The following is a 12,868-nucleotide window of genomic DNA, read 5'->3' on the forward strand; positions in this document are numbered from 1 at the left end:
TGTTGATGTAAAGTTGAGCTTAACTTTTATTCTTTGATTAAACTACATTTTAATTTGCAATATAATTGCTAAATGTTTCCAATTTGATAAAAATGTTTGTAGCCTTGGGTCTTTTTAGTCAGGTATTTATGTATTTACATTTATGATATATTGTATTAAACCGATGTGGTTTTCATACTGCTAAAAATGAAGTATTATATCATTTTGTACAGTTGATATACATCTTAAATATTTATTCACTTTTCGTGTTAATCCTATAAAAGTGTCTAGAAAGAATATTACAAAACTTATTATTTTTTATACATTTGATTGATAGCTACTACATGCTTTATCAATAGTTTCAGCTTTTCGATTCAAAGTTACAATTTTACATACTACTTATAATCAAAATGGATATATATATATATATATATAAATAAAAATGCTTTGATTTATAAACTATTTAATTTTATGTTGCTTTTAGTGTAATGGAACAAAATTAATGTAAACCAAACAATTTTAAAATTTGTGATTATATACGTATTGTAACACATTTTGTAGTACTATTGGCAAAAAGAAAACAAAATGTTATGTACAATAAATTTGACAAAAGCTTTTCAAGCTGTTTAAAAGCAATCATTGTTCTATTACAGACTTTGTAGAGATAGAAGCTTCTGTAACCCATTCAGCCTTTTAAACACTTGAATCTTAGAAATAATCAATGCTAGAATAATTGCTAAAAATCGAATTTCTTTTCTGAAATCAATGGAAAAATAATGCTAAAAAGAACATTACACCTCAAGGTTTATTTCTTCGGTCTAAGTTTCCCCAATGGGATCAATTCAAGTAATGAAGATTTCGTCAACATATGAATCTAAACTCTGGTAACAGAATCAATTGACTGTAAACGAGCCAATGGTTCAGATTGTGAATGAAGCTGAGTAAAGAGATTCTTTTTCATAAGAAGGTTTGGCCTAAAATTTCCTTTGATCGGTTTAAGAATGGGCGATCGTATCAATGATCGCTACGCTAAATTGCAGCAATCATGGCTCATAGCCTGAACAGGTGTTAGTGTCGAAATCGCCCTCCCCACCACACTGTTAAACTGCATTGACGGGAAATTACAAATTTCTTCTAATTATGAACTCCGTTCGGCCCATTGTTGTGTAATAATGGATTTTAAATATATCTATGTCATTCTACTGAACGGAATGGCCTTTTGCTTGACAAAGGAGTAAGTTGTATTTTACTAGCTATTATATAATATTAATAATGTGATTCTTATTCGTGTTTGTTATAACCTGTTTCCATCGTTGGATTATACAATATATAAAGAATAAAAAATGTACAACTTTTACTGATCTTATTTGTGAAATTTACTTAAAAATAAAAGCTATTTTGAAAGTAACTTTGCGAACGGAGCTGTATACTCGAGTGAAATACATTTATTGTTTTTGTAATTAACACTAGGTACAAAGAAATAGTTTTTGATTTTACAACAACAGATAATGTGGATAATTGGAATGAAATATCAGATACTGTTAGAACAGTAGGAAAATCAAAGGCTGTTTTAACATTGCAAACAACACAAATTTTCCAACATGCAATATTCTTTACTCTTTTGAATCCACAACCAAACGGCGCTGCTTTTGCAGGAGTAAGAACAATGACTAACCTAAATTTATCCTCTTTTGAAAATATCGAAATCAGGTGTCGGGGACAAGGCAACAATAGTCATTACAAGATTGTTCTTAGGCACAAAGGTCTTCATTCGAATGAAGATATAACGTATGAACAATTTTTTATGGTAAATTTTAGTTATATTACTTTATAAATTATTTTTATAAAAAGCATAATAAATTATAAAAAGCATTGTAATTTTATAATATTATATAATTTAGAATTTTTGAATAATAATTTTCAATTGCTATTTTATACAAATTATATTAAATTCTATTAGGCACCAATGTCAAGTACTGATTTTTCAAATGTGGTATTGCCTCTGGCAAATTTTAAGCCATTTTATCGTGGACGAGAAGTACCTGATGCAGAACCTTTAGATACTGCAAGTATTACAATGTTTGGTTTACAGATGTATGGAGGTGTTTATTTACCATTTAAACAGAAAGGTGTATCAGCATTAGAGTTAAAAGACATTTCGGTATCATAACTATCATATTAATATAAATGTAAACAATTAGAAATCATTATTGTACAGTATGAATATGTATATATACGCATGATTAAAATATAAATTTCATTTTTTAAATACTTTTAATCTGTCTGTGATCTCGATATACAACAAAATCTTGTATAAAGATTTGCAAAATTAGTTAATTTTAACAAAAGTATGTATTCCTGCTAACTCTTGTTAGTTTTTTCTATACCAATACTAATCCATAAATGTAAATAATCATTTTTTGAAAGAATATCAAGTATCCTTAAATTCTTTTCCCAAACTGTATCTTCAGTAAAAACATTGTAATATACATTTCGAATTTATTCAATGGACATCACTTAAATTTTATGATTACCCTTCAATGCACTTCAAACCTACCAATCATTTAGGTAGCTTTCTTCAAGAGTATTATACAATTTAAGATTGTGATTGAATCTGTAACAAATATGTAATGTACAAGAATAAATATTTAATTGTACATTATGAATTTTATCGATTGTGGTGAGACATGTAACAGGAACAGAAATGCTATGTATATTGATAATTAGAATACTAATCTATCAATATTTATCAAATTTACCATCATACTTTGGTATAAAAAAAGAGTTTAACTTGCGAAAAACACATGATAAAACAATATATGATTTTTATGTATGCCGTGAAATTAGTAATAATTTTAGAAAATTGTGGTTATTTTTTCTATAGAAAACATACAAAAGTAACAACGCACTTCATCTAGGATATTGTATGAAGATAAATGTAAATTGATTAGTGTTCTATGTATCAGCAACTGTAACTAATCCATCGCGCAATTTGTTTTTCCCGTATCAGCGCAGCCTATGTACATCAGTTTGATCCGTCGCACCAGACTCAGTGTACTATGATCCATGATAATAAAAGTATTTACTTACGTTTTAAATGCATCAACTATTTCTGGTACTTTAGATGGATGACAGACAACGGTTGTTCTACATTCATTCGGATCAAACAATGGTTTTAAATACTGAGATGCTATACGACCCATGTCCTCAATTGTTACTTCTGATACACGTTGTACCATTTGTTGAGTATAATCGTGCGGTACATTTTTGAAGTAAGATAATAACGACTGTAGTACTAAATCGCCGACACTCTGTTCTGTTTCAATAATTTCAAATATTAAGCAAGATTTCGCCGATTCGAAAAGTAACTTTTCCCATTTATTTTCGTTAATATGGATTTCCTATAACAAAGTTTAAATTAAATGATGCAGATATCATTTTGTAAATATTATAGATTCGATATATTATAAATGAAATATATGTACGTACTACAATCGATTTTGCTTCTTTATATGCTGCTACAATGTTCGTAGATTTATAAAATGATAAATATAACAAGCCTTCATTTGGTTTCGGATATATATTATAACCATAAGAGAGGCCTTGACCTCTAATAAGTCTCCACATGGGACCCTTTAAAATGTTCATTTTTGAATAACATTACACAATATAAATATTTTCATAATCAGCAAAAAGAATATTAGTTAACACACAACTTATTTCTTACTTGCCTCTAATTGAGTTAAATATTTTAAACAAACAAGCAAAGGAGCTAAATCTGAACTGTGGTAATCATTTATGCATGGACAACTTTGACATAAATAAGAAGATTCTATGCAACCCAATCCTGTAACACAGCCCTTAAATGAAATCTCATCTGGAGAATTTATCAATGTCGCGTCAGGGATGGCTTCGAGTCTATAATTAAATCACATTTTTATGATTTATACATACGTACATTTACAATTGTACGAATGAACTTACTTGATTTTGTTTGATGTGTCGAAAGTAGGAAAGTGGGTGTTCCATGAACTATAAACATTTGGTATTTGAGCTGTTAATTTATCAACATTGGTTGCCATGTATAATACCATGTTTTTAGGTGTTGTTAATATTTTCCTAACAGATTCAATTTCTGATATAACTTCTTTTTGACCTGTTTCATCATTTAAACGTTCTAAAACACTATTAAGAAACTTCTGTTGTCGCAACATACTAGATGTGTAAGGATTACTATCTGGAAATACAAAATTATAATAATTATTTATAAACTATATAAACGATAATCTTTTACTACGTATTTTTCTTACCTTTATTATATATTAGACCTTTCATCAAATCATGTACAACTTTGTTTCCATTCCTTTTAACTTGAGCAACATCATTTACCATTTTTGCAGCAGTTATTTTTAATCTATCCGGAGTTAACTTAGTTTCATATAAGAGCTCTTTAATCCATTGCACACCATTTTCGTATTTTTCTATTTCAAGCTAAAAAAAGTTGTTTTAGAGTTATTAAAAACTCATAAAACAAAATTTAGTATAAAAACCACTTACATGTAGCATTAGAAGGGCACTATAACTATATGGTCCACATGAGAACTTTGTAGAGTTTATGTCAACACCAATTCTAGTATCATTGTTTACAGTATCTGCTTCTAATTCAGCAACAATTTCTTCATATGGTATGAGTTGACCATTTCGCATTACTGGGCATTCCATAATTATTTCTAACAACAAAGGAATATATGGTTTATATTCCCTTTTAACGTTTGAAGTATTCATCATAACAAACATCTAAAAAGAAAATACATAGTATAATACTGGATAATGCTTCAAATGCAATCAAATATCGAATATGTATACATACATAAACAAAGTTTGTATTAACATGGTCCAAATATGTATAAAATGGTAACTTTGATACGTCAAATCTAGAATGTTGCTTACTGGTCTCTGTTGTGTAACTTTTAATATGGTGAAAATTAATAAGATGAGTGGATGGTATAGGAACAGAGCTCAATATTTCATCGGGTACTGGTATCTAAAATTACATACAAAATTGACAAATCTCATAAAAATAAGAGGACACATAAATATATAATCTGTATGTAAAATTACGTACATCATTCTTAGAAATTGCCAATTGTAACTCTTTTTCTTTTTTTTGAAGACCTTCTTTACCTAAATTTTCGATTTGTTTTGTAACACGATTTTTCTCTTTCTCACTTAATTCCTGTCGTTTTTCTAAACTAGGAATTCCTTTAACAATTACAAATGGAGAATCAAGAAAATACTTTTTTAATAGATTTAACCAATAAGATTCAGTTTCATTTTCTAATTTTTTTAAATCCTGTATTTGGTTGGTTCTCTGGTCCAACTGAAATTTCAGAAACAAATATATTGTTGCAGTTACGAGCCTGTTTTTCTACACAAAATTTGATTGTATGCAAGGAATAATACTTACATCTTCCTTACTACTACCATAAAGTGCATATCCGAAGAGCATGTGGGCAATTGTATCATGAGGTTCTGTTTCCAAGCTACTCAATGTTTCAAGAATGCGTCTATGGACAACTGTCTTCATTCGTTTCATATCAATGCCCTTTTTATATACATCATTTAATACTTTTAGCAATTGATCTTTTATCAAAGAAATTTTTGACCTTGGTACACTTTCAAATGCAAGATACAGTACAGATACTGAGTATTCTGAATAAGAGTAGCTAACATTACTAGCATACGCATCATCGATTTCAACAAATTCTTTTTGCAGTGGACTAACTGATGTATCTGTAAGATATTTTAATAGCAAAGCACAACCATTAAGGTCATAAATCTCGGTGATAGCGGATGGTCCTCTCCATGCAACATCTACAACTCCATTATCCTCGTCATCACAAGGATAATGTACATCCAAATCTACAGATTCAGTAAGGGGGGGTACAGCATTCTGCCAAGGTCTTTTAAAGAAATTTTTGTTTCCCTAAAACAATTATTTAAGTTCAATTATGTTATGGAAATAGTAAAAGATCAAAGTACTTCATGAAATTTACACATACTTTTGATATAATTTTCTTTTCTATAGTTTGTAATGCTTTAAACACATCAGCATGTTTTACTTGACCAGTAATTACTATTGTCAAGTTTTCTGGTCTATAAAATTGTTGATGGTATTGTTTTACTTTTTCATTTGTAGTACTTTCTCTTAAATTTTTTAATGCTCCTGCAAAAAATATTTTTTAAGTGAAACTAATAATTTATATTTATTGTTTTATTCCAACATTTTTTTACCTCCAACAATCGATTTATAGCCACATTTGCCAGGGAAAATTGCTCTACTTAGTTCTACATACACTAAATATTCTCCTATGTTTTCCTTTCCCTGCATTTCACAATAAACTACACCTGCATCTTCACCTTCACTAGTAATATGATGCACCTCGGTAAGAAAGCCTGCATCCTAAAAAAAAGATAATTTCATACATCATTTTCTTAACATTCAAACATTTTAAATAATACAATAAGAAATACGATAATTTGTAATTATATACCGTAAGCGTGGGATAAAGGATATGATCAAGATATATAGGCATTAAAGAAAGAAATCCTTCGCTACCAGCAGTAGTTAAAGTATAAAAAGTATAATCTATTTGTGTTGCAGCATTAGTGCCAGATGCCAGACATCTGTTAGCCAATAAATCCAAAACGCCTTTGTACGGATAGTCTTCGCTACCCAAAAAAATAAGATGTTCTAATGTGTGAGGTAGTCCATCATCGTCATATGCTTCGGTACCTATATTTATATATTTAGAATAAAAATAGTAATATTATTTGATACCTGTTATGTATGTAAAACTGTAATGTGTAATCAAAAATGTAGAATTTCAAGAAAATACAACAGATGTAAAGTCAAGAAATTACCAAGGCAAAAGTAGCCATTTACAACAGGTCCATCGACGTCTGCTATACAAACAGTAATTCCGGTATCTCTAGATTTATAAATATGTACCGGTATTGTATCATTGGCTTTTATCGAATGTATAAAATCAAATGCTCCCATGTTTTCCCTTGGTGAATTGTCCACCGGCGCCATGTTAAATTACATTAAATTTCTACTAACTTTAAAACCTTCTTAAAAAGTAATATCGATGTCTAAATAGATTTTTATCTTTCAAATTCTTAATCTTAACATAGGAAACAATTGAAGAATTGTTGAAATTATGAAAAGAGCATCAAAAGAAATCGAGTATATTTTAATTAAGACTTTTAATATAAAATATCGTTTATTATAGTAAATTAAAAAATATTATTTACGTGTATAAAATATATATTTTATTTATAATCTCTACATATGTACATGTTGTTTTGTTAAATATTTTGTTAAATAATAAACAACAAATATTGGCTAGATTATTCTAAACAGATAAACATATAATAGCACTAGGGACTAAATACATGATATTCATATTTAAACATGGATAAACTCATAAACGTTATCATTGTTAAGAAAATTTATAATTTTATTCCATAAATAATGGAAAAAATTATTTTTAGTTCATTGAATAAAATTATCTTTTTAATTTGCAATAAATTCCCTAGGATAGTTCATTTACGATCTATACAATCTACGCTTTTAATTTTATCACAGAGAGCGCTAGGGTAGCATTCGTTGGTTATTGGCAGATATTGTATTTTCCTATATTGTAGTGTTGTTGTACTTAACCTAAGTGTGAATTAAACAAAGAATTTACGAATAATTATGGCAAGATATTCTAGTGAATCAGATTCAGATCATAATAGCAGGTACCGTCGGAGGCGTAGCAGAAGATCTAGGTAGTAGTTGTAAAGGATTTGATACTTGAACATTAGAACATATATTAGTCTATTTAATGTTTATTTCTATGTTAACCTTTTCTTTCAGATCATCTAGTTCAGATTCTAGCGATTCATCACCTCACAGAAGGAGATCATCGAAACATTCAAAAACAAAGCGCCGACATCGCTCACATTCCAGAAGCAGGGGAAGAGACAGAGATCGCAGTCAAAAAAGTTACAAAAGTTCTAGAACCAGTAGTTCGAAAGGGAGAGAAAGACACAGGTATCATTCTAGATCACGTTCTTCAGATCGTTCAAAGAGAAAGGCTAGATCCACTTCCAGAGAAAAATCTGGAAGTCGTTCAAGTAGTTCACAATCTAATGTAAAGGCTACTGTGTCTGATAAGACAAAAGCTGTTACAATAAAAGGTACAATTATGTATTATCTTAATTTACTTATGTCGAACTATTGATTTAAACTTATAGTTATGATTATGAAAAGCAAGCAAAATGTAGAAACAAATACGATAAACTTCAATATACGATTGTAATTATACAATTAATTATATTAATTTGGCATGAAACTATTTTTTACAGATGATTTTCCTATTGAACCACGTTTTAAAGAGGGTGTGTTAGATGAAATTAATTCTGAAGGTTTTACGCCGAAACAATTTTCATCATCTAATGCAAAGGAAAAGAAATTCAAGAACATCGTTATAGACATTAGTGCAGATACTATACAAGTTCCAGCAGTGGCAGAAGTTCCTTGTGGATCAGAGAGTATTTTTCATTCATCGGTAGTATATTTTTACTTGTCCTGTATTAACAGCCAATATAAGTGTAACGCATTTTATTTCTAAATATTCTTTCTTTTCAGTTAATGATTGATCAAGAAGCAAGATTTGATAGATGGGTGAAAAAATTATACACTCTCAGGCAAAAAGCTATAGCAGATTTAATGCATGTAAATGTTACTTGACAACTCGATTTTAGTAAAATTTATTAATAAATAAATGTTATTAAAGTATGTTTCTCTAAGTTTATCTATGTATATAAATTAAATTTTAAAAAATAAATAAAATATTAATATTTTGTAATTTCCGCTAATTAATATTCTACAGAAAAGTGTTAGTTGAAATATGTCCTCCTTCTGACTTATGAACTTGAAAGAGAGCGAGGAATGATGTACTATATTTCTATTTATGTTACGGATCCAAGCATTTCATTATATAATATATTATAATATTCGCAATCATAAATTATAAATAATAAATTAATATATATAGCCACTTTAATACAAATCGATCTTTAGTTACAAGATACTCGCTTACGTACAAGTTTTCGCGTGTTCGCGGACGCAAAATAGCTGGCTCAATGGGAGGACTTCGAAGCTACGAGATAACTCTAAACGCTAGGGCGCCAGCTATACGGAGTGTAGCACAAAAAAGGGCCTACGCAATTCGGGAAATAAGGGACTGGACAATTCTCGAGGCTTCGAACGCAAATACGGGCCGCGGGATATTCACGGCTTTTTTTCTATTGCCTCGATGCGGACTGGCCAAAAGGGCCACGGGAATGACACAAATCACGGGACAACGCTTCACTGATTTCTCTTCTCTAGGGGCTGGTCGAGCCTCTAACGCTGCCTCAACGCACAACCGCTCCTGGGACGTGCTATTTTCTTTTTCGTTGGGGACGTCTTCCTCGGCAGCGTCTTTCTCGTCACTGCCGTTGACGGGATAACGGTCGGAAAAGGGAACTCGAAAAGAGCTACATTATCGTAAACTTACGGGCTATTGCAATCATCGCAAACGCTCTCCGTGCGCGGGTGGTGGTCGGCGAGCCCAGGGGGTAGGCACCACGTCACAAGTAATACAATTTCATTCTCTGGTAGAAGTGACTTAAAAGTATTTTTAAATTTACTGACAAGTTTAGTATTTTATATTCTATAAAATAGCATTTTTTCACGTAAAATTACTTCAGTTTTTAAGAAATATGTTCAACTGACATGGTGCAATTCCTATGGTAGTAAGAGGTTCAAACACCATCTTAGAAATTAGTTTTCACATAACGATGGAATTGAGTTGTCCGATTTAAATTGTTGGATACATTTCCTAACGAATGCGTTTATATCCTAACGTTATCTCTTGTCTTACGTGTGTGACGTGCATTTTTGAGTGAAATATACCATTATTTCCGTATTTACTCAAAATAGTCCTCGGTGCTCATATATTATTAAAAATTTTCTATCATTCTACTGCCTATATAATTATCTCTAAAAATTACTATTTTTGATTAATTTAAATCAAACAAAGGTATGGTAGCCATTAGCTTCGACTATTTACTAGATAATTGTGCAAGATAATAAATTTGCTGCTATAGCAACAAAATTGATTTTGTTAATTCGCGATCTTCAGGAGAGTGGCGGATTGACGATAGTGGGGATGGGTGTATATAAGCAGTGCGAGATTGTCGAAAATTTTTTTGCCGTTTGGTCGCTGTAACGAGAAAGTCAGGGGAAAGTCAGAGGATGGGGTTGGTCGTTGCTAGTGGCAACGACGTGGCAATATCACTAATTTCTTTTACAACAAGATGGCCAATACTTAGGGTAGTAAAATTGGTTGTTATAAATTTTCTGTGGAAAGCCATCTTTAGGGTTAAAATTGAAATTAACCCTTTGAGCGCTATGAACCCATATACATAAGGTACCACACTACCATTCAATCTGGGCTATAAACACATATATGCGCACACGCTTAACGTCGCATAACTCAGCCCACAAAGGGCTAGTACTGGCGATCCGGTCAGTAACTACATGAAAACGTAATGTCTAAAATACTATAGACCATTTTCTTCTAAGTTCGAAAGAATCATTACCGATGGTTTCGTTTGGAAAATTTATCTACTATAACTAGGTTTACGAAGTTTTTATTATAGCTTCTAATTATTTACTATATAATTTTTAATTTTATCGTATCAATTAATAATTATATATTAAATAAATAGAACCTGGGTCTTACCACGTGGAGGTAGCTGTGAATGGAGACCCACCCTAACCACGTCCCATCCACCCTCCTTTTATATAAGATATTATTAAATAAAACTTTCTTTCAATGTACATTTGCAACAAGTTCGATGTTTGATCCCCATGCAAACGCACAATGGAAGGAGTTTTATAAAGAATTTTCGCGAAAAAGAATTGTTACAAATGGAAGGAAACAAAAATATCCTACCTAGCCAATAATTAATTTTAATTTCAATCCAATTAATCTAACTAGGAATATATATCAGCTTAATAGAAGTCATTCCTACCTACATCAATAGGTCTGAAAATGTTTATTATATTGTTGTTTTTATTATGTTATAATGTTGCATTAATAATTTTATTTTCATTATTTATAAACTTGAAGTGTTTGCAAAAGCAAACAACAGAAAAGATGCTCCGAAGCAACAAAGGAAGAATATAATAGAAGATTTTGCACAGATAAACGGAGGCGATCGAATTTCCAAGATGCGGGACAACATATGAGTGACGATAAAAGAGGACAGAATTGAAAGCACTGGAACACCTAAAATACAATTGGAAACACTGCAACATCTAGAACAGAGATGTATAACATGTGAAACTATTAACACAGAAGTGTTCTAGTATTTCCAGTATGTATATACTTAAAAGTACATATAATAATAATATAATAATAAACAGGATAGGAAATGCTGCAATACCTAAAACAGAAGTGTACAATAAGCAAAATGGTAACATACAGGTTAACAAATTTCTGAAAAATATATACCCAAGAATAGAAACACACATCCACATGTACACGCACATTCATATATAAAAAATGACACAAAAAAATATAAGCATAATTGTAAATATACGTACCATTTATATACAAGTAGTAATTATCATATCAGTTATTATTATATATGTATGATCATACCTTTATCTTCGTAGCATCATTTAATATAAGTAGATTATTATACTTCCATGATATACTTTTGTTTTGATGCTATATTATTTCCATCAAATACGCGTCGTTTGTCTAAATTTTTAAGCTGTAACAAACTTATACAATGGATTAGTAACATCCTACAAAAATTTGACGAACAGACTCTATAAATCAAATATAGAAAACCGTCATTTTATCGAAATAGTATCATAGAAATGATGTATGTAACATGTAATGAAAACAATATGTTTGGTTATAATATATTTGGTAATAATAAAAATTTACATTCCATTCTATTTCAATTCTTATTATTTTTCGTTAAATTAATTAAATTTTGATTCGAAAAGAATCGTTTCGAATGTGAAATATTACCAATTTAATAATATTTTTTAAAGTATTATTAAGCTATATTAACTTTGATTTTATAGTTAACTGCATTCTAATATAATTTGCGATTTTTAATGCTTATGCATTCTGATACACAAAACACACAATATGTTAAATATCAATCACAAATCAACATTAAATAAAAAGTTGTAAAAACCAGAGAGTATCTATTCCTAAAAAATAACTGTATCATTTTGTAATATTTCATGACAAACGCTCGGTCAGCAAAGATATGAAAAGGAGAATTGAAGAAACGAATGCAATCCATCGTCTCTCATTATTATCATTATTAAATATCGTAAATAAAGTATTCTTTCTTTTCTGTATCATCAATTTATTAAGCGTGAAAGAAAGAATACCACACAATCAATGGCGGTAAATGTTTCAACATATGTACTTACAATCATAATTTATTGAAAGAAAAATTAGCAAAATTCAATCGCGACAGCAGCCATATTGGTGCTCTTCATAATTCGCAACACTACTTCATTAAATATCAAATAAAGGAAATCTGAAATCTAATCGCGGGATGTGTCAGGAAAAAGCAACGCGCGAGCAACCACTTCAGGGCACTTTTCTTAATTCGCCACTCTAATTTATACACCCATAATTTAAGTACGTAACACTAATAAAAAGATTTTAGAACAGTGATCTGTATAGGTGCAATGTCACCATGGTGCAATGTAGTCCTTTGGCTACTGTGGTGATTTTACATGTAAGATCACATT

General features: G+C 30.2%; 3 protein-coding genes across 4 annotated transcripts; 2 read left to right on the forward strand and 1 right to left on the reverse strand.

Annotated features, from left to right (window-relative positions):
* The first annotated feature begins 1,096 nt into the window (after nucleotides 1–1,096).
* Nucleotides 1,097–2,248, forward strand: LOC143425515 (uncharacterized). Its single transcript, XM_076898382.1, has 3 exons — nucleotides 1,097–1,213; nucleotides 1,450–1,786; nucleotides 1,940–2,248. Exons 1-3 carry the CDS (start codon nucleotides 1,152–1,154, stop codon nucleotides 2,147–2,149), a joined length of 609 nt encoding a protein of 202 aa, XP_076754497.1. The 5' UTR covers nucleotides 1,097–1,151; the 3' UTR covers nucleotides 2,150–2,248.
* Nucleotides 2,249–2,491: 243 nt separating this feature from the next.
* Nucleotides 2,492–7,116, reverse strand: LOC143425500 (uncharacterized protein C05D11.1). Its single transcript, XM_076898363.1, has 14 exons — nucleotides 6,904–7,116; nucleotides 6,534–6,775; nucleotides 6,274–6,442; nucleotides 6,042–6,205; nucleotides 5,447–5,965; nucleotides 5,105–5,359; nucleotides 4,850–5,023; nucleotides 4,537–4,776; nucleotides 4,290–4,470; nucleotides 3,964–4,216; nucleotides 3,711–3,897; nucleotides 3,469–3,612; nucleotides 3,070–3,380; nucleotides 2,492–2,593 (listed from the first exon to the last, which is right to left on the reverse strand). The coding sequence occupies exons 1-14, from the start codon at nucleotides 7,073–7,075 to the stop codon at nucleotides 2,533–2,535; spliced, it is 3,072 nt and encodes a 1,023-aa protein (XP_076754478.1). The 5' UTR covers nucleotides 7,076–7,116; the 3' UTR covers nucleotides 2,492–2,532.
* On the forward strand, nucleotides 6,339–8,897 carry LOC143425513 (uncharacterized). 2 transcript variants are annotated; one of them, XM_076898381.1, is made up of 5 exons: nucleotides 6,339–6,425; nucleotides 6,644–6,771; nucleotides 7,904–8,226; nucleotides 8,395–8,597; nucleotides 8,678–8,897. In XM_076898381.1, the coding sequence occupies exons 2-5, from the start codon at nucleotides 6,737–6,739 to the stop codon at nucleotides 8,777–8,779; spliced, it is 663 nt and encodes a 220-aa protein (XP_076754496.1). In that variant the 5' UTR covers nucleotides 6,339–6,425; nucleotides 6,644–6,736; the 3' UTR covers nucleotides 8,780–8,897. The 2 variants fall into 2 exon arrangements, with proteins under 2 accessions (XP_076754496.1, XP_076754495.1); XM_076898380.1 differs by lacking the exons at nucleotides 6,339–6,425; nucleotides 6,644–6,771 and adding an exon at nucleotides 7,678–7,815.
* Nucleotides 8,898–12,868: the final 3,971 nt, after the last annotated feature.

This window comes from Xylocopa sonorina, chromosome 7 (genome assembly GCF_050948175.1).
Source record: "Xylocopa sonorina isolate GNS202 chromosome 7, iyXylSono1_principal, whole genome shotgun sequence".
Classification (NCBI taxonomy): domain Eukaryota; kingdom Metazoa; phylum Arthropoda; class Insecta; order Hymenoptera; family Apidae; genus Xylocopa; species Xylocopa sonorina.